The sequence below is a fragment of the Heterodontus francisci genome, chromosome 47 (genome assembly GCF_036365525.1).
Source record: "Heterodontus francisci isolate sHetFra1 chromosome 47, sHetFra1.hap1, whole genome shotgun sequence".
Taxonomy (NCBI): domain Eukaryota; kingdom Metazoa; phylum Chordata; class Chondrichthyes; order Heterodontiformes; family Heterodontidae; genus Heterodontus; species Heterodontus francisci.
The window spans coordinates 62414-89347 of record NC_090417.1 but is presented as its reverse complement, the minus strand read 5'-3'; the positions used below and the strand labels follow the sequence as shown (position 1 = coordinate 89347).

Below are 26934 nucleotides of genomic sequence, written 5' to 3'. Positions count from 1 at the left end.
TGACTTACTTTCTTGTCACTATGTTGGACGCTGATTTAGTGAGATACCTGGCATTCTTTTTTCTTTCACAATGTTTGCCCACACACTTGTAGCGATGCAGAGTATTCCGGATAGATGTCCATCTGTCAGGAGTGATTTTGATCACTCCCTCTACCTCTTTCTCTCTCCCTCTGTCCCCCCCCCCTCTCTCTCTCTCTGTCCCCCTTCTCTCTTTGTCTCTCTGTCTCTATCCCCTTGCTCTGCCCCTCTCTCTGTCCCCCTCGTCCCTCTCTCTGTCTCCCCTCTCTCTGTTCCTCCCCCTCCCCTCTCTCTCTGTGCCTTTCTCTCTCTCTTTGTCCCCTCTATCTCTCTCTGTTCCCCCCTCTCTGTCCCACCCACTTCCTGTCCCTCCTCCTCTCTTTCCCTATTCTCTGTCCCTCCTCCCTGTACCCCCTCTCTGTGCCTCTCTCTCTCTCTCTCTCTGGCCCCCTTTCTCTGGCCCAATCTCTCTCTCTCCTCCCTCTCTCTCTGTGCCTTCTCTCTCTCCCCCCTCTCCCTGTGCCCCCCCTCTCTTTCTCTCTCCCCCCATCTCTCTCTGACTGTCCCCTCTCTGTCCCCTTCTCTCTCTTTCTCTGTACCCCCTCTCTGTTCCCCTTTTTCTCTTTCTCTGGCCTCCCCCTCTCTCTGTCCCTCTCTCACTCTAGCCCCATCTGTCTATCTCTCTCTCTCTCTCTCTATGTCCCCCCCCCCATCCCTTCCTCCTCTCTGTCCCCCTCTCTCTCTTTCCCGATATCTCTCTGCCCCCCTCCCCACACCCCGTCCTTCTCTGTCTTTCTCTTTCTGGCTCCATCTCCCTCTCTATCTCCATCTCTCTCTTTCTCTGACCCCCCCCCCCTCTCTCTGTCCCCTCTCTCTCTGTCCCCTCTCTTTCTCTCTGTCTCTCTGACAGTTGCAGAGAGCGGGAACACTCAGCAGTTGGTTGGTCAATTTTTTTTTAAATGGCGCTGTCAGTTTCACAGCTGACAGGTGCTGACATTGGGAACAGCAGTTTCTGAACTTCGGACAGATTCGGGGTTTTCCCGGACAATTTTTTTTTTAAAGCTGGCCAGAAAACCCCGAATCTGTCCGATGTTGGGAAACCGCTGTTCCCAATCTCAGCTGTGAAACTGACAGTGCGACTTTTTTAACAAGCTGGTCTGCAAGAAGAACCCAATGGAACATTTCTCCTCTCCAGTTACGGAGCCCTGGCGAGGATGAGGAACAACCCAGTTTACAACCGCTGGTTCTTTTCAAATAAATAGATCCATTTTTTACATTTTTGTCGTGAAAACAGCTAGAGCTTTTATTGCAAATGTAATTGAACAGTAACCACTCAGCCTGTGGTTAGACGACCGATCCCCAGATTCAATTCCAGTTCGAACTGCCAGAGCTAAAGATCAGTGCCTCGGAATTAACTGTGGCTGAAGTGCGCAGAAAATTTTCATGACCATTGTTTGTATCCTTACATTAATGAGACAACTTTTGTTTGTCTCTTAGTGGAGGGACTTGTATCTTGTACCTGCACAGGGACAGAGAGAGGTGGACCCGCGACTGTCCTGCTTCAGCACCAGTCGAATGTCCTCCCAATCATCCTGAAGAAGTTCCTGTTGTGCTCTCTGAAATAGTGGCAGAGTTGCCCGAGGACTGTACCATTGACGGCCGGGTGGGGCCGGCCCTTGGAGTCGTCCAGGCACCGCTCGTGCCCCGCGGCGCGCAGGCAGTAGAACCCTTTGGTCCGGTTGAAGTAGAAGTTGGACGCCTCGAGGCGGGGGGGGAGGCGGAGGAAGCTCTCCACTTGACGCAGCTCCGACAGCGGGTCCTCGACCAGTCGCTCCCCGTCCACAATGTGGATTTGGCGCAGGGGGAAAAGCTTCAGCCAGGCGGCCATGTGGACGTCGTAGAGGCTCCGCTTCACAGCCTCGTACTTGCCGTTCAGCTGCCCATCCTGCACGAGAATCTCCTCCACCGGCTCAGTTGGCTTGTGACGCGCCCTTCTGTTGTACAGCACCTGGGTGTAGTCCGATATAACGCGTTCTGCGGGATCGCGAAGGATAAGCAGTAGCCGAACGGAGTTGCTCATGCTGTGGATTCGTTCAGGGACCTTTGGGGAGGTGAAATAACCAGGCGTTTTCTCCACGGTGATTTGGTGAGGTAAGGACACTGGCATCTGCTGACGGTACCAGCCGAGGCCCTTGCGGTAATTCTCCTCCCAGTCAAAAAAATGAACCTCGGCATTGGCTACAGCAATATCGGGATGGATGTTCAGCATCTCTAACAGCGCTCTGGTCCCTGCTTTCCGAACTCCAATGATAATGGACTGCGGAACCTGCAAAGAAAGCAATCCTCAGTGAGGTTAGCCCACCGTACATTGATATCTCTGAAACTCCCGCAAGGGGATCATGAATCCTCAGAAGCGTATCACCCCGACCGGGATGGCGGGGGGGAGGGTTTGCCTGCAAGCGCGGAGCACGGAAAAAGCTCCTGAATCCACCGGGGAGGGTTAACACCAGCGGAATTCCGACCCGACAGCGAGAGAAAGGGACACCGTGAAATGACGGGGGGGGGGGGGGGGGGGGGGGGGGGTCGTGGGGCAGTCGGGCCGAATGGCCGGCAACGTCGATGTAATTTGATGCGACGAGCAAGCCACGCGGGGCGGATCGCGCCCTGGGTTGGTCAGCGCCTTGCGTTGGCTGAAGCCCTCGGTGAAATGGTCGCGAGGGTTGACATACCTTGCGAGTGGCATTGGCACCCATGGGTGGGACGTCCCTTTTCTGCGCTGGCAGCTTCACGGGGTGTCTGCGGTCTGGGAATGCCAGACTCGTTGGCCGTCCACTCGAAAGGTGTAGAGATACCTTCAGTAGAAGGATCAGCACTCCAGCGACGGGCCAGGTCATCAGGAGGGAGCCAAGCAAACCCTCAGCGGAACACGCTCCCGAACGCTGTGCGGAAACCCTTATGTGCCTTGGCAGAACATGGTTGAGCTCCAGCTGTTGTAAAACAAAAAGTAAAACATCAGGGGTGATCGTGCTCTCCCTGCCATAGCAACTCAACTAAGTCCCAATCTCCTGCCTTTTCCCCCATAGCCCACGCCTAAGTTTTCTCTTGAGATAACTACTTGTTGCCTCTTATTGCCAATTAGCCGAAACCCGTGCCCTCTTTTTTTCCTCCATTCTTCCGCCCAATGGGAACACCTCAGCCAAATCGCATCTCAACTTTCTCTGCTGTAAGAACAACCCCCAGCTTCGCCAACCCTACCTGGAGGCGGGTGTCCAGTGGCAGGCGGGGGGGGGGGGGGGGTGCCAGTGCTTCTGTGCCTACCTTGTTGGGGATACAGACAACGACCATCCTGTGGAGGGGTTTCCCATGCCCTCACAGTGGCAGCCTGGCTAATGTATCTGTTTTTTTAAAAAGTGGTTCAGAGGGCACCTAATTGTTGAAGCACCCTCTCAGTCACTTACCCTGTACTGCAGCCCTGCAGTAACTGCCCTTAACTTTAATCAAGGGCCCATTAAGAGCAGACGACAACTGGAATTTTCCACTCGGCAGCTAGGCACTGCCCCTGACATTGAGGCCAAAACACGGCCGATAGGAACAGCAAGTGGCAGGCCAGGATTTGCGGGGTGGGGTGGGGGGGGGGGGGGGCCGTGAGGTTGGGGAATGTGGCCAGTCCTCCATCTTGCTCGAACCCTCCGCCCTCAACTGCCATATCATTGCCGCAGCTGAGGCCACTGGCCATCCAGTTGGGGGTTGCACCCAATCCCCCATTTACGGGTGCCCTCTCCCAATACCCTCATTTGCTGGAACCCCTCCCCCAAACCCCCAGTTACTGGTGCCCCTCCTCCAATTCCCCCATTTACTGGTGCCCCGCCCCCAATCCTCCATTTACTGGTGCCCCTCCCCCAATTCCCTATTTACAGGTGCCCCTCCCCAATTACTGGTGTCCCTCCCAATTCCCCCATTTACTGGTGCCCCTCCCCCAATTCCCCATTTACTGGTCCCTTGTCCCAATCCCCTATTTACTGGCACCCTCCCCAATCCCCCATTTACTGGTGCCCCTCCCCCAATTCCCCCATTTACTGGTGCCGCTCCCTCAATTCCCTATTTACTGGTGCCACTCCCCCAATTCCCCCGTTTACTGGTGCCACTCCCCCAATTCCCCCGTTTACTGGTGCCCCTCCCCCAATTCCCCCATTTCCTGGTACCTCCCAATTCCCCCATTTACTGGTGTCCCGCCCCCAATTCCCCCATTTACTGGTGTCCCGCCCCCAATTCCCCCATTTACTGGTACCTCCCCAATCCCCCATTTACTGGTACCTCCCCAATCCCCCATTTACAGGTGCCCCTCCCCCAAATTCCCCCATTAACAGGTGCCCCTCCCCCAATTCCCCATTTACTGGTGCCCCTCCCCAATTCCCCATTTACTGGTGCCCCTCCCCCAATTCCCCATTTACTGGTGCCCCATCCCCAATTCCCTATTTACTGGTGCCCCTCCCCCAATTCCCCATTTACTGGTGCCCCTCCCCCAATTCCCCATTTACTGGTGCCCCTCCCCCAATTCCCCATTTACTGGTGCCCCTCCCCAATTCCCCATTTACTGGTGCCCCTCCCCAATTCCCCATTTACTGGTGCCCCTCCCCAATTCCCCATTTACTGGTGCCCCTCCCCCAATTCCCCCCATTTACTGGTGCCCCTCCCCCAATTCCCCATTTACTGGTGCCCCTCCCCCAATTCCCCATTTACTGGTGCCCCTCCCCCAATTCCCTATTTACTGGTGCCCCTCCCCCAATTCCCCATTTACTGGTGCCCCTCCCCCAATTCCCCATTTACTGGTCCCTTGCCTCAATCCCCCATTTACTGGCACCCTCCCCAATCCCCCATTTACTGGTGCCCTCCCCCAATTCCCCAATTTAACGGTGACCCTCCCCCAATCCCCTATTTACTGGCTCCCTCCCCAATCCCCCATTTACTGGTGCCCTCCCCCAATTCGCCATTTACTGGTGTCCCTCCCCCAATTCGCCATTTACCGGTGACCCTCCCCCAATTCCCCAATTTACTGGCTCCCTCCCCAATCCCCCATTTACTGGTGCCCTCCCCCAATTCGCCATTTACCGGTGACCCTCCCCCAATTCCCCAATTTACTGGTGCACCTCCCCCAATTCCCCATTTACCGGTGCCCCTGCCCTAATCCATTTACTGGTGCCCCACCCCCAATTCCCCCATTTACTGGTGCCCCTCCCTCAATTCCCTATTCACTGGTGCCACTCCCCTAATTCCCCCATTTACTGGTGTCGTTCCCCCAATTCCTCCATTTACTGGTGCCCCCTCCCCCTATTTCCCCCATTTACTGGTGCCCCTCCCTCAATTCCCTATTCACTGGTGCCACTCCCCCAATTCCCCCATTTACCGGTGCCCCTTCCCCATTTACTGGTGCCCCTCCCCCAATTCCCCATTTACCGGTGCCCCTGCCCTAATCCATTTACTGGTGCCCCTCCCCCAATTACCCATTTACTGGTCCCTTGCCCCAATCCCCGAGATACTGGCACCCTCCCCAATCCCCCATTTACTGGTGCCCCTCCCCCAATTCGCCATTTACTGGTGTCCCTCCCTCAATTCCTCATTTACTGGTGCCCCTCCCCCAATCTGCCACTTACTGGTACCCCTCCCCCAATTCCCCATTTAACGGTGACCTTCCCAAAATTCCCCAATTTACTGGTGCCCCTCCCCAATTCCCCATTTACTGGTCCCTTGCCCCAATCCCCGAGATACTGGCACCCTCCCCAATCCCCCATTTACTGGTGCCCCTCCCCCAATTCGCCATTTACTGGTGTCCCTCCCTCAATTCCTCATTTACTGGTGCCCCTCCCCCAATCTGCCACTTACTGGTACCCCTCCCCCAATTCCCCATTTAACGGTGACCTTCCCAAAATTCCCCAATTTACTGGTGCCCCTCCCCAATTCCCCATTTACTGGTCCCTTGCCCCAATCCCCTATTTACTGGCACCCTCCCCAATTCCCCATTTACTGGGGCCCCTCCCCAATTCCCCAATTTACTGGTGCCCCTCCCCCAATCCTCCATTTACTGGTGCCCCTCCCCAATTCCCCATTTAACGGTGCCGCTCCCCCAATTCCCCATTTACTGGTGCTCCACCCCCAATTCCCCAATTTACAGGTGCCCCTCCCCCAATTCCCCATTTACCGGTGCCCCTGCCCTAATCCATTTACTGGTGCCCCTCCCCCTATTCCCCATTTACTGGTGTCGCTCCCCCAATTCCCCCATTTACTGGTGCCCCTCCCACAATTCCCTATTTACTGGTGCCACTCCCCCAATTCCCCCATTTACTGGTGCCCCTCCCACAATTCCCTATTTACTGGTGCCACTCCCCCAATTCCCCCATTTACTGGTGCCCCTCCCCCTATTCCCCGTTTACTGGTGTCGCTCCCCCAATTCCCCCATTTATTGGTGCCCCTCCCACAATTCCCCATTTACTGGTGCCACTCCCCCAATTCCCCCATTTACTGGTGCCCCTAGCCCAATTCCCCATTTACTGGTGCCCCTTCCCCATTTACTGGTGCCCCCTCCCCCAATTCTCCCATTTCCTGGTACCTCCCAATTCCCCCATTTACAGGTGCCCCTCCCCCAATTCCCCCATTTACTGGTGCCCCCTCCCCCAATTCCCCATTTACTGGTCCCTTGCCCCAATCCCCTATATACTGGCACCCTCCGCAATCCCCCATTTACTGGTGCCCACCCCCCAATTCGCCATTTACTGGTGTCCCTCCCTCAATTCCTCATTTACTGGTGCCCCTTCCCCAATTCCCCCATTTACTGGTGCCACTCCCCCAATTCCCCCATTTACTGGTGCCACTCCCCCAATTCCCCCATTTACTGGTGCCACTCCCCCAATTCCCCCATTTACTGGTGCCACTCCCCCAATTCCCCCATTTACTGGTGCTCCTCCCCCAATCCATTTACTGGTGCCCCTCCCCCAATTCCCCCATTTACTGGTGTCCCCCCCCAATTCCCCCATTTACTGGTGTCCCTCCCCAATCCCCCATTTACTGGTGCCCCTCCTCCAATTCCCCATTTTCTGGTGCCCCTCCCCCTATTCTCCTATTTACTGGTGACTCCGTCCCAATTCCCCATTTACTGGTGCCCCTCCCCCTATTCTCCTATTTACTGGTGACTCCGTCCCAATTCCCCATTTACTGGTGCCCCTCCCAATTTCCCCCACTTACTGCTGCCTCGAACATTTCCCCAATTTTCTGGTGCCCCTCCCCCAATTCCCCCATTTCCTGGTACCCCCCCCCCAATCCCCCATTTACTGGTGCACTTCTCAATTCCCCCATTTACTGGTGCCCCTCCCCCTATTCTCCTATTTACTGGTGACTCCGTCCCAATTCCCCATTTACTGGTGCCCCTCCCCCTATTCTCCTATTTACTGGTGACTCCGTCCCAATTCCCCATTTACTGGTGCCCCTCCCAAATTTCCCCCACTTACTGCTGCCTCGAACATTTCCCCAATTTACTGGTGCCCCTCCCCCAATCCTCCATTTACTGGTGCCCCTCCCCCAATTCCCCATTTAACGGTGACCCTCCCCCAATTCCCCCGTTTACTGGTGCCCCTCCCCCAATTCCCCCATTTCCTGGTACCCCCCCAATTCCTCCATTTTCTGGTGTCCCTCCCCAATCCCCCATTTACTGGTGCACCTCCCCCAATTCCCCCATTTACTGGTGCACTTCTCAATTCCCCATTTTTTGGTGCCCCTCCCCCTATTCTCCTATTTACTGGTGACTCCGTCCCAATTCCCCATTTACTCCTGCCTCCGTCCCAATTCCCCATTTACAGGTGCCCCTCCCCCAATTCCCCCACTTACTGGTGCCTCCCAACTCCCCCATTTACTGGTGCCCCTCCTCCAATTCCCCATTTTCTGGTGCCCCTCCCCCTATTCTCCTATTTACTGGTGACTCCGTTCCAATTCCCCATTTACTGGTGCCCCTCCCCCTATTCTCCTATTTACTGGTGACTCCGTCCCAATTCCCCATTTACTGGTGCCCCTCCCAATTTCCCCCACTTACTGCTGCCTCGAACATTTCCCCAATTTACTGGTGCCCCTCCCAATTTCCCCCACTTACTGCTGCCTCGAACATTTCCCCAATTTACTGGTGCCCCTCCCCCAATTCCCCATTTACTGGTGCCCGGAACAGCGGTAAAGGGAGCTACAATTATGTTTCCCCTCCTGTGGGGTGGGGACGGGAAGGTCCATTGGCTTTTAGGTCAGTGCTTGTTGGACATGCGCAGATACTGATGACTTTGGCTGATGGGATTGGCTGAGCAGCTATGTACACCATGGCCAAACATCCTGCCAACACTCACTATTGCCCATTGTTGCCTAGTTACAAGTTGCCGATTCATGGAAATTGTTCTTGAAACAACGTGTCATCCCATCAGTTCCATGTGATGTGAGAATGGGCTTTGCCCAGGTGACCATTTGTCATGTGTGAGCTGAGACACTAGAGGGCAGCACCCGACCCCCGCTTGACCTCACCCTCCTCCCTCTTCCAGCAGCCTATCCCACGCTCTGTGGCCTCTGCTCATTCTCTCTGTCATGCTGTAGTCCAAGGGCGTGTGTATGTACTACTGCCCCGATTGCATGGGAACAAATGGCTCCTGCACTATCGTTGATGTCAAGACAACGTTCCTCAACATGGACCGCACCACTCAGAAACCTGTCAGAAGGTTTGTGGGTTCAAATCCCTCCAGGGCTTAAGCACGAAAAAAAAAACCAGGCTGACACTGCAGTTCATAGAGAGTTGACGGCAGCAACTAGCACCGAGTAATGGAGGTGTCTGAATTCTGTGGCCAAGAACTTCAGTGAAAATAGTTAACCCGTCAAGGGATGGGAAGGCCAGAGTTAAATTGGATGTTTGACCAGGAGTCCTCGGCACGACCAGCAGACCCATTCATCCGCCTCCAGCATTCTCCCTCTACCTGGACCCCTCCCCCTGGCCTCTTACCCGCTCTTGATCTCTTCATTGAAAACTGTCGGCGAGACATTGGTCATCTCAATTTCTCTGCCCCCCCTCACTCACTCTAACCTGTCCCCCTCTGAACTTGAGGCACTCCGTTCTCTCAGGTCTAACCCTGACATGGTCATCAAACCTGCAGACAAGGGTGGTGTTGTCGTATGGCGTACCGACCTCTCACTTGCAGAAGCTCAACGCCAACTCACAGACACGTCTTCCTACCTCCCTCTGGACCAAGGCCCCACCACCGAACATCAAGCCACCGTCCAAAGGACTGTCACTGACCTCATCTCCTCTGGAGATCTTCCCTCTACAGCTTCCAACCTCATAGTCCCACAACACCGGACAGCCCGCTTCTACCTCCTTCCCAAAATCCACAAACGGGACTGTCCCGGCAGACCCATTGTGTCAGCCTGCTCCTGCCCCACTGAACTTATTTCTTCCTATCTAGAGTCTATCTTTTCTCCGCTGGTCCAGTCTCTTCCCACCTACATCCGTGACTCTTCTGACGCCCTACGTCATTTTGACAATTTCCAGTTATCTGGTCCCAACCGCCTCCTCTTCACTATGGACGTCCAATCGCTCGACACCTCCATCCCCCACCAGGATGGTTTGAGGGCTCTCCGCTTCTTCCTGGAACAGAGGCCCAACCAGTCCCCATCCACCAACACCCTCCTCCGCCTGACTGAACTTGTTCTCACATTGAACAACTTCTCCTTCAACTCCACGCACTTCCTTCAAGGAAAAGGTGTCGCTATGGGTACCCGCATGGGTCCTAGTTATGCCTGTCTTTTTGTGGGATATGTCGAGCATTCTTTGTTCCAGTCCTACTCAGGCCCCCTCCCCCAACTCTTTTTCCGGTACATTGATGACTGTATCGGTGCCGTTTCCTGCTCCCACCCCGAACTGGAAAACTTTATCAACTTTGCTTCCAATTTCCACCCTTCTCTCACCTTTACATGGTCCATCTCTGACACTTCCCTTCCTCGACTTCTCTGTCTCCATCTCTGGGGATAGGTTGTCTACCAATATCCATTATAAGCCCACTGACTCCCACAGCTACCTCGACTACACTTCTTCACACCCTACCTCCTGTAAGGACTCCATTCCATTCTCCCAGTTTCTCCGTCTCCGACGCATCTGCTCTGATGATGCTACCTTCCATGACGGTGCTTCTGATATGACCTCCTTTTTCCTCAACCGAGGATTTCCCCGACTGTGGTTGACAGGGCCCTCAACCGTGTCCGGCCCATTCCCCGCACCTCTACCCTCACCCCTTCCCCTCCCTCCCAGAACCGTGACAGGGTTCCCCTTGTCCTCACTTTCCACCCCATCAGCCTCCATATCCAAAGGATCATCCTCCGTCATTTCCGCCACCTCCAGCGTGATGCCACTACCAGTCGCATCTTCCCCTCCCTTCCCCTGTCAGCATTCCGAAGGGATCATTCCCTCCGCGACACCCTGGTCCACTCCTCCATTACCCCCACCACCTCGACCCCGTCCCATGGCACTTTGCCCTACAATCGCAGGAGGTGTAATACCTGCCCATTTACCTCCTCTCTCCTCACTATCCCAGGCCCCAAACACTCCTTTCAGGTGAAGCAGCGATTTACTTGTACTTCTTTCAATGTAGTATACTGTATTCGCTGCTCACAGTGTGGTCTCCTCTACATTGGGGAGACCAAGCGCAGACTGGGTGACCGCTTTGCGGAACATCTCCGCTCAGTCCGCAAGCAGGACCCTGAGCTTCCGGTTGCTTGCCATTTCAACACTCCCCCCGGCTCTCATGCTCACATCTCTGTCCTGGGATTGCTGCAGTGTTCCAGTGAACATCAACGCAAGCTCGAGGAACAGCATCTCATTTACCGATTAGGCACACTACAGCCTGCCGGACTGAACATTGAGTTCAATAATTTCAGAGCATGACAGCCCCCCATTTTACTTTCATTTTTAGTTATTTTTTCTTCTTTTTACAATCTTTTTTTTTTGTTGCATTTATTTCATTTCATCTTAGTTTGTTTAGTTTGCTTACCCACTGTTTTTCTCAGGTTTGGACTTGCTGCTGTTCAATATTCAGTGCATTAATACCCTATCTGTACTAATGCTTTGTCTTTCAACACACCATTAACATATTGTTTGCCTTTGCTCCGTGACCTTTTGGTCAGCTATGTGGCCTGGTCCAATCTACACCTTCTCCTTTGTTATCTCTTGCCCCACCCCCACCTCACTTGCTTATAACCTGTGACTTTTCTAATATTTGTCAGTTCCGAAGAAGGGTCACTGACCCGAAACGTTAACTCTGCTTCTCTTTTCACAGATGCTGCCAGGCCTGCTGAGTGATTCCAGCATTTCTTGTTTTTATTTCAGATTTCCAGCATCCGCAGTATTTTGCTTTTAATTAAATTGGATGTATTTATTTGGCGCTTGTGCGTGAAGGATATTTAAAGTGAGAAGCAACCAGCTTTTGACCCAGCGACAGTGAAGGAACGGCGATATAGTTCCAAGACAGGATGGTGTGTGGCTTGGAGGGCAACTTGCAGGCGGTGGTGCGCCCATGCACCTGCTGCCCTTGTCCTTCTAGGTGGTAGAGGTCGCGGGTTTGGAAGGTGCTGTCAAAGGAGCCTAGACGAGTTTCTGCAGTGCATCTTGTAGCTGGTACACACTGCCGTCACTGTGTAGCGTGAGGGCATTTAAGAGCCAACCACATTGCTGTGGGTCTGGATTCACATGTAGGCCAGACCAGGGAAGGATGGCGGATTTCCATTCCCTAAAGGACATTAGTGCACCAGTTGAGTTTTTATAACAAGTGGCAATGGTTTCATGGCCATCATTGTGACGTGTGAGGGGGATGGTGTAGAACTTCAAAAGGACACAGACAAGATGGGGGAATGGGCAGACAGGTGGCAGATGAAGTTCAATGCAGAGAAATGTGATTCATTTTGATAGGAAGAACATGGAGATACAATATGGAATAAAGGGTACGATTCTAAAGGGGATGCAGGAGCAGAGGGACCTCAGTGTAGATGTGCATAAATCATTGAAGGTGGCAGGACAGGTTGAGAGCGTGGTCCATAAAGCATACAGTATCCTGGGCTGTATTAATAGAGGTATAGAGTACAAGAGCAAGGAAGTTATGTTAAACTTGTATTAGACACTAGTTTGGCCTCAACTGGAGTATTGCATCCAATTCTGGGTGCCACATTAAAGGAGCCTTACTAGTCTAATGGCATTACCACGACACCACCCCTAAACTTTTGACTTCAATTGGTCGGTAAAAGCTTCATACTGACTGGACACGATCAGTAACCAGTCAATAATCCCAGCTAACCAATGGGTTCATAGCTCCCAAGATGCAAGTCAATAGAACTGTATTTTCCAGTCTGCTGATAGGCTGTTGATCCTCTTTGTCAATTCTTCATCGGAAGGATACAGTCAGAGACCACACATTTTAAACTGAAGAACAACTGTTAATGAGGAAGTAATGAGAGAAAGGGTTGCAATATTCTTGGCGATTTAGATCCTTCTTGGGGGTCGTGTTGAAAGTGTGCTTCAAAACTTTGTGACACAACCAAATGACATACAGCTAATTCTCCCGGCTTTACATCAGCAGGTTTAAGGGGGTTAGGAATTCTAGCAGAGGCTCGGAACTGAATCAACAGCCTCAGCAGGACGTGGACAATGCCCAGGCTTGGGCTGATACGTGGCAAGTGACATTTGCGCCACACACGTGCCAGGCAATGACCATCTCCAACAAGAGAGAATCTAACCATCTGCCCTTGACGTTCAATGGCGTTACCATCACTGAATCCCCCACTCTCAACATCCTGGGGGTTACCATTGACCAGAAACTGAACTGCACCAGCTACATAAATACTATGGCTACAAGAGCAGGTCAGAGGCTGGGAATTCTGTGGTGAGTAACTCACCTCCTGACTCCCCAAAGCCTGTCCACCATCTACAAGGCACAAGTCAGGAGTGTGGTGGAATACTCTCCACTTGCCTGGATGGGTGCAGCTCCAACAACACTCAAGAAGCTCGACACCATCCAAGACACAGCAGCCCGCTTGATCGGCACCCCATCCACAAACATTCACTCCCTCCATCACCGACGCACAGATGCAGCAGTGTGTACCATCTACAAGATGCACTGCAGCAACTCACCAACTTCGACAGCACCTTCCAAACCCGCGCCCTCTACCAACTAGAAGGACAAGGGCAGCAGACACATAGGACTGACTTGGAACTATATCGCCGTTCCTTCACTGTCGCTGGGTCAAAATCCTGGCTCTCCCTCCCTAACAGCACTGTGGGCGCACTTACCCCACATGGACTGCAGCGGTTCAAGAAGGCAGCTCACCACCCCCTTCTCGAGGGCACTTCGACCTGGCCAGCGATGCCCACATCCCACGAATGAATGAAAAAAAAAGCTCTTTCTCTCTGCACGCCTCGTGAGCATCCCCGATTTTAATCATCCCACCATTGGTAGCGTGCATTGAGCTGCCTGGGCCCCAAGCTTTGCCGTTCCTACCCTGAACCTCTCCACTTTAAGCTGATCCTTAAAATTCAAGGTCCTTGAACTGAGCTTTTGGTCGTCTGCCAGATGTGCAACATTACTTTGTTAAAGCTGCCATACAAATGCAACTTCTTGTCTTAAAAGAAGGGAGAGAGGTAACCAGCTGGAGCAGCTTAGGGCAGGAATTCCAGAGACAATTGAAACATTGAAAATATTATTTTTTTCCCATTTGCTATATATAGAACAGATCGAAAGACAAGGGTTCCTGATGCACAGGGAACATTATGTAGTTGCCTGGTAACTACACCGTTTTGTGTTAACGTACACAGTGCGAGGAGAATAGACTGCAGCACAGAAACACGCCACTCGATTCCGACTTGTTCATCGGCAGACGTGGAGAACGGGACCCTACCGCGTCTGCAGACGGGTATTGGTGCCACAAGCTTCCTCATTCAGGACTTTGACCCACCAGCCCCCCAACGCCCCGTCCCGACAACATTCAAATTGAACACGCTCAAAACCCCGTTGTAATTAAAACGAATCCAAATCGCACAAACAGCATTTAAGCCGCTGGCGTCTTCAAAAGTAGGAAAAGGGTGGACGAGTTACCTTTGAAAAGGGCGAGTGACCATCTCTTGGTTGCAACCGGCGACTTTGTGCCTCTCGGAGCGGGCGCAGGGGTTGCACAGGAGGGCGAGTTCGGCAAACGCTGCCAGACCCACACAAAGACTGTCCTTCTATCGCAGTCTGCTCAACAGTGACAGCAGTACGATCTTAGCTCACAAACACAGAAGCAGAGCCACACCTCCCTGGGCTGGCCCCTAGCCCGCCCCCCCTCCCCCTCCTTGTGTGTTAATCCACGGGGAAATCCACTTCTTTCCTGTCAGCTGCTCAGCGACAACTCTTCAGTAATGATTCCTGCTTGCTGTTAAGACACCCGCTGGGCTGGGCTTCTTGTCTCTTTGTTAAATGACTCAATGCCACAGCAACTTAATGCACTTTCCTCCCACAGCCCTCCCTTGCCTCACAGCAGAAGTATAATTGGAATGGACAGATGAATGCAGAACATGTTCCCTCACTAGTGAGAGTCTGCAATTAAAAGCTGAACTTTAAAATGCCTGTGACTGTGAGGCACGCTAGCTGCAGACAGGGTAACAGTTGCAACTTGCTGACAATACTTTCAGTATCACCACCGTGACTGTCACAATGATTCGAATTCATCTGCACTTGGTCAGAGTGGTCGGTGCCCCGAGGGCGGGTACAGGAGGTACTGAGGGGCAGTCCTGAGGGAGTGTTGCACAGTCAGCGGTGCCATCTTTTGGAGGAAATGTGAAACTGACCTGCCGTCTCTAGTGCACATAAAGGATTGCATCTCAAATAAGAGCAGGGGTATCCCAGCCAATCGCTCTCAATATCACTTCTATCACATTGCTGTTTGTGGGATCTTGCTGTACGCAGTTTCTGTAGCTATGGTGTGACTTTTGCCTCACTTAACATTACTTGCTTTTACTAATCTCCCACACATATACGCTCGTGGGTTTACCAGTGGGGTTTACCAGTGAGGTTTACAGGATTCAGGCACTCAACCTTAAACACTGATGGGCTTGGTACGGAGGCAGCCTGTACGAGGGGTCGTCTTTGTTAAGTTGCGGACGGGGCTCCAGGTAATAACGCCGAGCTGGGGAAAGCAGTATTCGATTTGCCGTCAGCTTTCTGGCCCAGGAACATGTCACTTGCAGGGGGGTCCTGCATTTATATAGCGCCTTTATCCGAGTAAAATAAAAGTCTCAGGGTGCTTTCACAGCAGTATTGGCAAACTCTCTTTGAAAGTTTGGTCAAGGAGGTAGGTCTTAAAGGAGGAGGGGGAGGCAGAGAGGTTTAGGAAGGGGATTCCAGAGTTTAGGGAGCCAAAACTGCCACCTCCAGCAACATCGGTGTGAACTGCCTGATTAGCAGGGATTGCTTAAGGGAGCTGACTGTTCAATTCGAGTGACAATTGGTGACGATTAATGCCGAGCAGTTTCAAACAAGGAATGCCGTTGTGTTCTCATGCGTCTGCTGCCCTTGTCCTTCTAGGCGGTAGAGGTCGCGGGTTTGGAAGGTGCTGTCTAAGGAGCCTTGGTGCGTTGCTGCAGTGCATCTTGTAGATGGTACACACTGCTGCCACTGTGCGTCGGTGGTGGAGGGAGTGAATGTTTGTAGATGGGGTGCCGATCAAGCGGACTGCTTTGTCCTGGATGGTGTCGAGCTTCTTGAGTGTTGTTGGAGCTGCCCCCATCCAGGCAAGTGGAGAGTATTCCATCACACTCCTGACTTGTGCCTTGTAGATGGTGGACAGGCTTTGGGACAGTCAGGAGGTGAGTTACTCACTGCAGACTTCCCAGCCACTGACCCGCTCTTAGAGTCATAGGCTGGGATTTTACAAGGAGGCCACTGACTGGAAAGCTCAGGGTGAGCCCTCCTCTGCTGTCCCTGAAAACCACGATCTTACATTACGGCCCTCAGGCAACTAACTCCCTGCAGTTGTGGCTTCCACCCCGTCGGAGGCGGGACATCTGGCCAATCAGAGGGCGGCAGCTCTTCCGTGCTGGCAGTGCCACCAGGAGCGGTGGCAGCTGCTGGGACTGCAGCAGGTCCTGGACCCAGCCGTCGATGGGTGGGCAGGTAGAGAGAGGGACATGCCAGGCCATGAATAACAGATTGTGGTGGAACACAATTCTGCTGCTGATGGCCCGCAGTGCCTTGAAGAACCTGCAGAAGACAGTTAATGTAAGACAGTAACTCCTCTACAAGATGCACTGCAGCAACGCACCAAGGCTCCTTAGACAGCACCTTCCAAACCCGCGACCTCTACCACCTCGAAGGACAAGGACAGCAGATGCATGGGAGCACCACCACCTGCAAGTTCCCCTCCAAGTCACACACCATCCTGACTTGGAACTATTTCGCCGTTCCTTCACTCTCACTGGATCAAAATCCTGGAACTCCCTTCCCTAACAGCACTGTGGGTGTACCTAGCCTATATTGACTCGGAAGAGATTTACTATTTAAAGGGATTTCGTTTCCAGGAATTCTTAAAACGGATGGATGTGGATACAAAAATGACCTCAGGGTTTCCAATGAGGACTCATTCAGTATTAATGGGTTTCTTTTTTATAATGGTCAAGAGTGTATAATAATTCATAAATGTTTGCAGACTCCAGACTGACGTAGACAAGGACCAACGTTCCACCAAATGGCACTGGCGTTATTCACAAAGAACCCAGGTACCAGGGATGGGGGAACTTCAGGTATGTGGAGAGACTTGGAGAAGCTGGGCTTGTTCTCCTTAGAGCAGAGAAGGTTAAGCGGAGATCTGATAGAGGTGTTCAAAATTGCAGAATTTGACGTGAAAGGCTTTACATTCCTATCGTGTAAGCTGAGGCAACAGCAAGTCTCCATTAAAGCTCCGCGTTCAAACTATATGCATATCTTATAGGACTGAGGACCACTCCCTTGGGCCACTTTAGTGCCCGAATTAAAATATAGATTCTTCACACAGTCCTGAAGTGTCAAGTATTCCCAAGATTAAAAAACATCACAAAAAATATTGCTTGCATTCCAATAAAGTGCTTTATAAACAATGAAGGACTTTGGAAGTGTCGTCAGTGTTGTCGTGTCGGAAAGGTGGCTGCCAATTTACGCACAGCAAGCTCCCACAAACAGCAATGAGATAATAAGCAAATAGGCAGTGTGAGTGATGTCGATTGAGAGATGAGTACTGTCCAGGATAATAGGGCCTTGGGATCCGAGAGGGCAGACGGGGCGTCGGCTTAACGTTGCAACTGAAAGACGGCACCTCCGACAGTGCAGCCCTCCCTCAGTAGTGCAATGGAGTGTCAGCCGAGATTTTGTGCGCGAGTCTCGAGAGTGAGACTTGAACCCACGACCTCCTGACTAGAGGTTGGGAGTCTCTGCTGTGCCCAAATGACCATATGGAAACCAGGAGAAAAAGCAGGCTGTTCAACTGTGATGGCGTCACATCCAATCCTATCCTCACCTGATAGTCACTCGGGACCCACTCATCAGGAGTCAGGTAGTTGCCCTCCATAGATTCAGGTCCTACATAACAACATAGGAAATCGGAGCAGGAGTAGGCCATTCGGCCCTTCGAGCCTGCTCCACCATTCAATAAGGTCAGATTGTGGCCTTAACTCCACTTTCCTGCACCCCCCCCGCCATAACCCTTGACGAACATGATCGAATAGATGTCCAGGTCCGAAACGTTAGGATTCAGGAGATCCAGGGGCCTGCAGGTTGATAGGTAAATTGGCCATTATAAATTGTCACTAGTATAGGTAGGTGGTAGGGAAATATAGGGACAGGTGGGGATGTTTGGTAGGAATATGGGATTAGTGTAGGATTGGTATAAATGGGTGGTTGATGTTCGGCACAGACTCGGTGGGCCGAAGGGCCTGTTTCAGTGCTGTATCTCTAATCTAAAAATTTTATTCCTTTATTCCCTTAAGACAATGCATGATCTGACCCTGTGTGTTTCAGGCACATGACGTACCCAAAACAGGCACTCCTTCTAAGGAGTCCATCTCAAGATACTCCAGTCAGAGCACCTAACACTGCCTTCTGCCGAGCTCTTTTGAATTGGATTTATTATACAGCAGGAAGATTTGTATCTAACTCAATAGTTAGATGCACTTCATCCATTTGAGAGAAATATCATAAGCACCAATCAGGGATGATTGTGGGGGGGGGGCGGGGGGTGGGTGGTGGCCTTGGGACTTCCAGGACTGGCCCCGAGACCTCCTGGTATCGCCCGATGCACATTAACAGACAGTGTTTGGGAACAAAGGAGCTATCCCCTACTCCAATACAATCCACAAACAGACGTGGTCAGACCCGTTGGTCACATGACTAACCTGCTTGGCAGTCTGGGTTTTTTCTTTCTGAGTCGTGCAGTTTGAATTGAGAGCCTGCAGAAAGCTGTTAGCACCTGGATTGAAATGACCCCTCTCTTGGCTGTTCCCATCTCTTTCTAACAGAACTCCAAAAACCGACTGAAGACGCATAAACCCCCAAGAGAGAAAAGTCTCCGACAGCGAACAAGGTTTAAGAAGAATACTGGGCCCCAACGAAAAGCAAGATCTACCGACAACCAAGGACTCTGCAGTGAGCTCGATGGCGCATAACAAAAACTCTTCAGATACTGCCTCAAACTTTCCCACTTTATTTTTCTTCTGCTCTTTATTGTCTCTATCTGCATTGCATATGAATGCTGGCGTGGGCGCGTCGTGTATCCATAGGCGTCAATTGAATTAGAGTTTAAGTTGAATAAAATGTCAACTTTAAACCTAAGAAAGCCTGTTTGCGGTGATAAGAGACCCCCTGGTTGTATTAAACAGCAGGGGGAATGAGGGAAACCACGGTTGCAGTATCTGTCTACAGTTTAAGTGCAGTGAGTTGTGAAAAGTGTCTGTGGGAATCCATCAAGGAATTTTGACAATGGATGTGGAAATATAGTTTTCTCTGGCCCCAGTGACCTTTCTTGCGAAGGTGTCATTGTTAATGGAAGGCAGGAAGTAGTTGTGTATGATGTAAAGAGATGAACTTTGTATTCTTAACTCTTCTAGCCTCGATGAACATATTTAGGCACATGGACGAATAATCTCCAATCAATAGAAGTCAGTGTGTGATCTATTTATGACACAGATCCTGTGATATTGCTTGTGATCACTTCTAAAACTGCACCATAAGCCTTGTGGCTCAAAGTCCTAGTCGAGGTTCACCTGCAAGGGGGGAAGCCTGTCAGCTGAAAGGAGGCTGGATCCAATGGGCAATTTTCCAGAGCTGTCCTCCTCCGAGTTAGTCTAGGTTTTTAATCTAGCTTTACCCAGGGGATCACGTCATTTTGAGTGGAGTGGAGAGTTTACATATTGCGATGCTCAAGGACATTCCAGATGTGTGGGACAGGCTGAACCACCCCAGGGTCTTTTCTTGTCTCGCCACTAGCTGTATTCTCACTCAGTCGCTGTGAAACAGCCTCAGGTCAAAGCGTTGAATTTCATCCGAGCTGAGCTGCACTTAATTCTTTCAAACTCGCACAGCTTCCCCAGTGCCATCTGCTGTCGCACAGTTGGCTGCAAGTGAAGAGCAGAAGGAGGCTATTCGGCCCATCGTGGGCGACCCCTTATTTTTAAACAGTGAGCCCTAGTTCCAGATTCTCCCACAAGAGGAAACATCCTTTCCACATCCACCCTGTCAAGACCCCTCAGGGGTCAAGTCACCTCTTACTCGTCTAAACTCCAGCGGATACAAGCCTAGCCTGTCCAACCTTTCCTCATAAGACAACCCACCCATTCCAGGTATTAGTCTAGTAAACCTTCACTGAACTGCTTCCAACACATTTACATCCTTCCTTAAATAAGGAGACCAATACTGTACACAGTACTCCAGATGTGGTCTCACCAATGCCCTGTACAGTTGAAGCATAACCGCCCTACTTTTATATTCAATTCCCCTTGCAATAAATGATAACATTCTATTAGCTTTCCTCATCACTTGCTGAACCTGCATACTAACCTTTTGCGATTCATGCACGAGGACACCCCAGATCCCTCTGCATCTCAGAGCTCTGCGATCTCTCACCATTTAGATAATGTGCTTCTTTTTCATTCCTCCTGCCAAAGTGGACAATTTCACATTTTATCCCACATTAGACTCCATTTGCCAACAAAAGCTGAACAACTATAGCCAAAGTTTAAAGGGTCTTTTATACGGCAGGTTGCAGAATTAGGGTTGAATGGAAGCTGCGATTCACAATGCCATCAACTTCACCTTTTCGGACTCAATAATTTGGCTCTTGCATGTTGCTGCAGGCAGGACATTTGTAATAGGTCAGAAATAGTAAGAACAGCTCAAATCAGGTGGAACTTGTAGATTGTGTTGTGATCCCCGTGGAGACCACCAACAAGACAAAACAAAATTGAATCCGACTGACACCCAATTTTTTTTTGCTGTGACGTATGAGTATTAGTTGATATAAAGTATTGAAATTATTACAAATTATTATTCAATGTCACTCAGTTAAAAAATGTGTTAGCATTGATTGCTGTGTCACACAGACCCTTGGCATTCTTGGTGCTTTGACCATCTCCAACAAGTGAGAGTCTATCCATCTCCCCTTGACATTCAACGGAATTACCATCACTGAATCCCCCACCATCAACATCCCGGGGGTTACCATTGACCAGAAACTGAACTTGACCAGCTGTAATAAATAATGTGGCTGCAAGAGCAGATCAGAGACTGGGAGTTCTGCAACAGGTCCTGTCTTCCCAAAGCCTGTCCACCATTGTTATGGAGTCTTGGTGTGTAAGCTGAGTACTGTACAACTTATGTTTGTGTTTTTGAGACGGTCCCTGATTTGAGGTGGTGTTTCCAGGTTCTGGGAGTTAAATCCAGGTTAGACAAGCAAACAGTCCTGTGATTGAGAACAAGCAAGCAGTTTTTTTTTTACCAAGGACATGTGACTGGAGGTTAAGCCAGCTAAAGGCTGTGTGTGTTTTTAAAAAGAGGACTTTTGGGAATTGTAAAGGACTCTGCAGTGGATGGGAAATTAGCCAGATTATTTTAAGGAGACTGAGAGCTACACATTTCTGGTTATCTAGAGAACCAGACTACAAAGCATCTGGTTGGAGCAGTTTGGCTGCATGCAAAGGAGCCTGGACTGAGGGCTGACCGTTGGTGAATAACTTACAGCAGTTGTCTTCGGTGACTGAAATGTTATCAGTAAAGTCACGCCATCAGGATGATAGTGGGAAAGGCCAAGGTTGTCTGAGAGGTGACAAAACCAAATCGTTAAAGGGAAGATTGCATTGCCCACTATTGACGGGACCTCATTACTTCTGTAATTGCATCCTGGAGGACAAAACTTGAAAAATTACCTGAGGAAGATCCCGATTTTGTCGTACTGTGGGACTGTTCAACGCCATCTTGCCGATAAGTCTATCCAGAGGACTAGTAAGGACTACATGTGTTGCATCTGATTGTTAACATGTAACCTTTAAGATACAGTGATCGTGAGCTCATATTTAATTTATGTCGGTGTTGGTTTGAGTGTTAAAGTAAAATTTATGAAAGTGAAATCTTGTCCGTTTGGTTTTTGTTTCCAAAATTGGGGGTCAGTCGGATTCAATTTTGTTTTGTTTTGTTGGTGGTCTCCACGGGGATCCCAACATGATCGACAAGTCAGACGTGTGATGGAATACTTTTCCTGGATGAGTGCAGCTCTAACAACACTCAAGCAGCTCGACACCAGTGATAAACACCCCATCCACCACCTTAAACGTTCACTCCCTCCGTCACCGGCATATAGTGGCAGCAGTAAGTACCATCGGCAAAAAAGCCTTTGGATAAAATACAATCAAAGCTGTCCAGTGCAGTCAAATTGGCCATAATTCATATATAGGTATTGATACAATGGGAATGTTGATCTATTCATCTTATAGGTCTCTGAATGAAAGAAATCCGTTATTCCATATCTAAGTTAAAGACTGTCTATAAATCTACTGGCGTGGGATTCCCGTGGAGACCACCAACAAAACAAAACAAAATTGAATCCGACTGACCCCCAATTTTGGATTAACTGATGGTACTCCAATATCTTTGGGAATACCAAAATATCAATTTTAAGGGAATTGGAAGGATTGGCTAAAAACCAGGATTAATGAGACCTGCTAAAGGAAATGAGTTTGCTCATGGCCTGCCTGGCCCTCACTCTCCCATCACCAACAAGCCAGGTTCAATGAGGAGTATGGAAGAAAATGCCAGGAGCGACACCAGGCACACCCAAAAAAATGAGGTGCCAACCTGGCGAAGCTACCAAACATGCGATAGGCAGAGCTAAGCTATCCCATAACCAACGGATCAGATCTAAGCTCTGCAGTCCTGCCACATCCAGCCGTGAATGGTGGTGGACAATTAAACAACTAACTGGAGGAGGTGGCTCCACAAATATCCCCATTCTCAGTGATGGGGGAGCCCAGCACATCAGTGCGAAAGATAAGGCAGAAGCATTTGCAACAATCTTCAGCCAGAAGTGCCAAGTGGATGATCCATCTCAGCCTTTTCCTGAAGACCCCAGCATCACAGATGCCAGACTTCAGCCAATTCGATTCACTCCACATGATATCAAGAAACGACTGAAGGCACTGGATACTGCAAAAGCTATGGGCCCTGACAATATTCCGGCAATAGTACTGAAGACTTGCTCCAAAACTTGCCGCGCCCCTAGCCAAGCTTTTACAGCACAGTTACAACACTGGCAACCCGGAAATGTGGAAAATTGCCCAGGTATATCCTGAACGTAAAAAGCAGGACAGATCCTATCTGACCGATTACCACCCCAACAGTTTACTCTCAAAGGTATTAATTCCACAAAGGATCTGTTAACCATCCTGATCAAGGAAGAAAGTTGGACAAGCTGGGAACATGGAAAAAGACATTCAGCAAGTTGTCGTAAACAGCTATCAGTCTGTTTTAAATCATGGGAAAGTGAGACAGCACATGGAAAATTACTGGAATCTTGCTTTGTACCAGAACGAAGGCCAGCCATTTTAGTGAGACCGAGAGACAGAACACAAAATCTGCCAGAGACGGTCCAAAACACCACACAGGATGTCGACGGACAGTCTCTCGAGACCATTCTAAGCTTCGCGTTGTCCCACTGACTTAAATCTTGCTTAAGTCTATATCCGTAAACTGCTTTGCATTTCACCATTAATAAAACCGAGTTAGGAAAGTCATGAACCTTCGTGTCATGCTCACGTGACCTGCAGCGACTGAAATACAGAACCCAAACTGAAGAGTTGTAAAAAAAAAAATTGACTGTTCCTTTAAAAAGCGGAGCATGTGCGGCAAAATGGCCGCCAAAGGTCAGCTGACCTGGCCCTGTATATTCAAACTGTCTTACTATCTGTTGAGGACTAAAGGATACATTCCAGGTTACAAGGTTAAATTACGCTCATCCTGAACCCATCAAGAGACATTTTGACTTGAATGGGTTCTCCTGAAACAAAGAAGGTGTGAAGTAGCCACATCCTGGGCCATTGTTGGTCACCACATGGAGAGGGCTCACATCTCCCAGCAGAGGCACCATTTTGACCTTAAAAAGTAGCTTGCTGGAGAGAGAAAGAGAGAGAGAGAGAGAGAGAGAGAGAGAGAATGAGAACATCTTCCCCAAAAGCCTGCATAGCCGAGAGCTGAGATCTCTGACAAAAGCTAAAGCAGATGCCCCACTGCGAATTCTACACTTCAACTTGCGCAGCAAGGAACTGAAAGCCTTCACCATCTCCAGTCAGAAATCTCGACCAACAGAAAAATCTGCAAACAACCCAGGCCTGCAACTTTAAAAGAGAAATCGACCTCTGAGAAGACACAACAGGGTTCCCACGAATCCCGAAAACCTCACTTCAAAGCACTTACTCCCTTTCCTCTCTATCTCTTGTATGTGTGGATGCGTGATGTATGAGGTACAGTTGTGACCATTTCGAAAATGAATGTTGCTCAATAAATAGTTAACCTGTTTTAAACTTACAAGAAAACCTGTTTCCATGACAAATAAAATGATAGGGGTTAAAACTCAAGTAACAGAAACACTTGCTGTGGTCAGTTTGGAGGGCAACAGTGGGGACCACCCACACTCCTTACCACGTGTGATAACACTTGCTTAAACCTCATCTCTGGTGACCCTGAAGAATTGAGAGTCAATGTTTACATAACAGTATAAATTTGTTGCTTTCCCCTACACTGACATTCCTGGTGCCAGTTTGGCTGTCAGCGTAGGAGCATTGCCCACGTGTGGCAGGGGGCGTCTTCATTGCCAAGCAGCCGTGCTGACTGGCACAGGACGACAGCCCCACGGCTGCTGCCAGGGACAGCGGGCATTCGCCGACTTGATGTCCTGGGCATGCTCGCACACCAACTGCCTATGAAGGGAGTGCCACCGCTTGCCACTCTGGTACCCTTCCCCACTGACATGTGGCGGCTGCAACAGTCGATGGCACCACGAGGAAGCCTGGTGCCCTTGGCAAAGCCATGTGCATGCTCCTCCATGCTCCGCCATGCTTAGAAAGGAGACGATGAAGCCTCCTCTCCTGGCCGACAAGGAGTGACCTCCCTGATGGATGGCGGGCTGTGAAATGTTGGCGATGATGCCAGCTCCAGTCTGGAAGACGTAGAAATGAGGATTGCAGTCACCTTGATGGCAGTGCCAATCTTGCCCCACTCTGTGGCTGCAGGCCCAGTTCCTCTGTAGTGGGGAAGATGCTTGAGTCTATCATCAAGGAAGAAATAGCAGGGCATCTCGATAGAAATTGTCCTGTTGGGCAGACGCAGCATGGGTTCATGAAGGGCAGGTCATGCTTGACAAATCTTTTGGAATTCTATGATGACATTACGAGCAAGGTGGACAATGGGGACCCAGTGGATGTGGTGTACCTAGATTTCCAAAAGGCCTTCGACAAGGTGCCGCATAAGAGGCTGCTGTATAAAATAAGGATGCATGGCGTCAGGGGTAAAGTATTAGCATGGATAGAGGATTGGTTGACTAACAGGAAGCAGAGAGTGGGGATAAATGAGTGCTATTCTGGTTGGCAATCAGTCACTAGTGGTGTGCCTCAGGGATCGGTGTTGGGTCCGCAATTATTTACAATTTATATAGATGATTTGGAGTTGGGGACCACTTGTAGGGTGTCAAAGTTTGCAGGTGACACTAAGATGAGTGGCAGAGCAAAGTGTGCAGATGACTGTGAAACTTTGCAGAGGAACATAGATACATTGAGTGAGTGGGCAAAGGTCTGGCAGATGGAATACAATGTTAATAAATGTGAAGTCATTCATTTCGGTAGGAGTAACAGTAAAAAGGATTATTACTTGAATGGTAAAAAGTTGCAGCATGCATGGGTGTCCTTGTGCATGAATCGCAGAAGGATGGTCTGCAGTACAGCAAGTAATTAGGAAGGCAAATGGAATTTTGTCCTTCATTGCGAAAGGGATTGAGTTTAAAAGCAGAGAGGTTATGTTGCAGCTGTATAAGGTACTGGTGAGGCCGCACCTGGAGTACTGTGTGCAGTTTTGGTCTCCTCACTTGAGAAAGGATGTACTGGCACTGGAGAGGGTGCAGAGGAGGTTCACTAGGTTGATTCCAGAGTTGAGGGGGTTGGCTTATGAGGAGAGACTGAGTAGATTGGGATTATATTCATTGGAATTCAGAAGAATGAGGGGGGATCTTATAGAAACATATAAAATTATGAAGGGAATAGATAAGATACAAGTAGAGAGGATGTTTCCACTGGCAGGTGAAGCTAGGACAAGAGGGCATAGCCTCAAGATTAGAGGGAGCAGATTTAGGACTGAATTAAGAAGGAACTTCTTCACCCAGAGGGTTGTTAATCTATGGAATTCCTTGCCCAGTGAAGTAGTTGACGCTTCTTCAGTAAACATCTTTAAAGCTAAGGTAGATATCTTTTTGAACAATAAAGGAATTAAGGGATACGGTGAGAGAGCGGGTAAGTGGATCTGAGTCCACGAAAAGATCAGCCATGATCTTATTGAATGGCGGAGCAGGCTCGAGGGGCCGGACGGCCTACTCCTGCTCCTACTTCTTATGATCTTATGAGAGGCCACCTCCTCGGTGAAGGGCAGCCAGTGCAGACACAGCCCCTGGCTGAGGTGCAGGTCTGAGAATTATTCTCTGAGGACCCAGAGGCAAGGCTTTGTGCTGAGCGCTCTCCTCCAATCGCTCCGTGATCAGCTACCACCCTCTCTGCTGCATCTCGCTGTCATAGAGAAACGGGCAATATTTCACGTTAAATTATAAGGCAGCAAAGTTGCGGAGTTAATCAAAATCTGACAGCTTGATTCAGAAGGAAATGAGGCGCTGAAAAGCACTTGCAGTATACTCCGAGGACGAGTTCAAGGAAGGTTGATGTTGTTGCTTTCAGAGCTTGTAACCTCCGCTTCCCTCTCCCTCTGGTACTGCCACAATGCACAGCTAAAGCCCCTGAATTATTCAACTCCTCTTGAAAAATTTGTACCTCTTCTGCCGCGGGCCCAGCTCTCTAGTACATAAAAGAAGATTACAGAATGAAGCTTGAGGTTAGATTCATCAACAGAGCAGGTTATCGATGGTCATATACACTTCATGTATATATTTTCCGACCAAACATCGACCACCATTCATTGAGAAACTTGGCAATCTTTCTCTGCACCACATCCCAGTGAAACATTTCAGTTTTGGTACCGTCGGACTGAAGTCGAATCTCGACCAGAAGCAATGCGGAGAATGTCGGCCTGCGTACGACATCCCACCAATCAGCAACCAGAC

General features: G+C 50.1%; 1 protein-coding gene across 1 annotated transcript; it reads right to left on the bottom strand.

Moving 5' to 3' along the window:
* Positions 1-1306: 1306 nt before the first annotated feature.
* LOC137357253 (heparan sulfate glucosamine 3-O-sulfotransferase 1-like) lies at positions 1307-26934 on the bottom strand. The gene is made up of 4 exons (XM_068023451.1): positions 26851-26934; positions 20130-20227; positions 2748-3005; positions 1307-2344 (listed from the first exon to the last, which is right to left on the bottom strand). The coding sequence occupies exons 2-4, from the start codon at positions 20196-20198 to the stop codon at positions 1580-1582; spliced, it is 1092 nt and encodes a 363-aa protein (XP_067879552.1). The 5' UTR covers positions 20199-20227; positions 26851-26934; the 3' UTR covers positions 1307-1579.

What these genes read in the sequence shown, in the direction of transcription:
- LOC137357253 (XM_068023451.1), bottom strand. Translation starts at nt 20,198, where the DNA reads ATGGTGAGAGATCGCAGAGCTCTGAGATGCAGAGGGATCTGGGGTGTC. An exon ending in TCGTGCATGAATCGCAAAAG is followed by an intron (nt 3,006 to 20,129) that starts GTTAGTATGCAG and finishes GTTTTACAACAG; the next exon opens with CTGGAGCTCAACCATGTTCT. An exon ending in GTGCCAATGCCACTCGCAAG is followed by an intron (nt 2,345 to 2,747) that starts GTATGTCAACCC and finishes CTTTCTTTGCAG; the next exon opens with GTTCCGCAGTCCATTATCAT.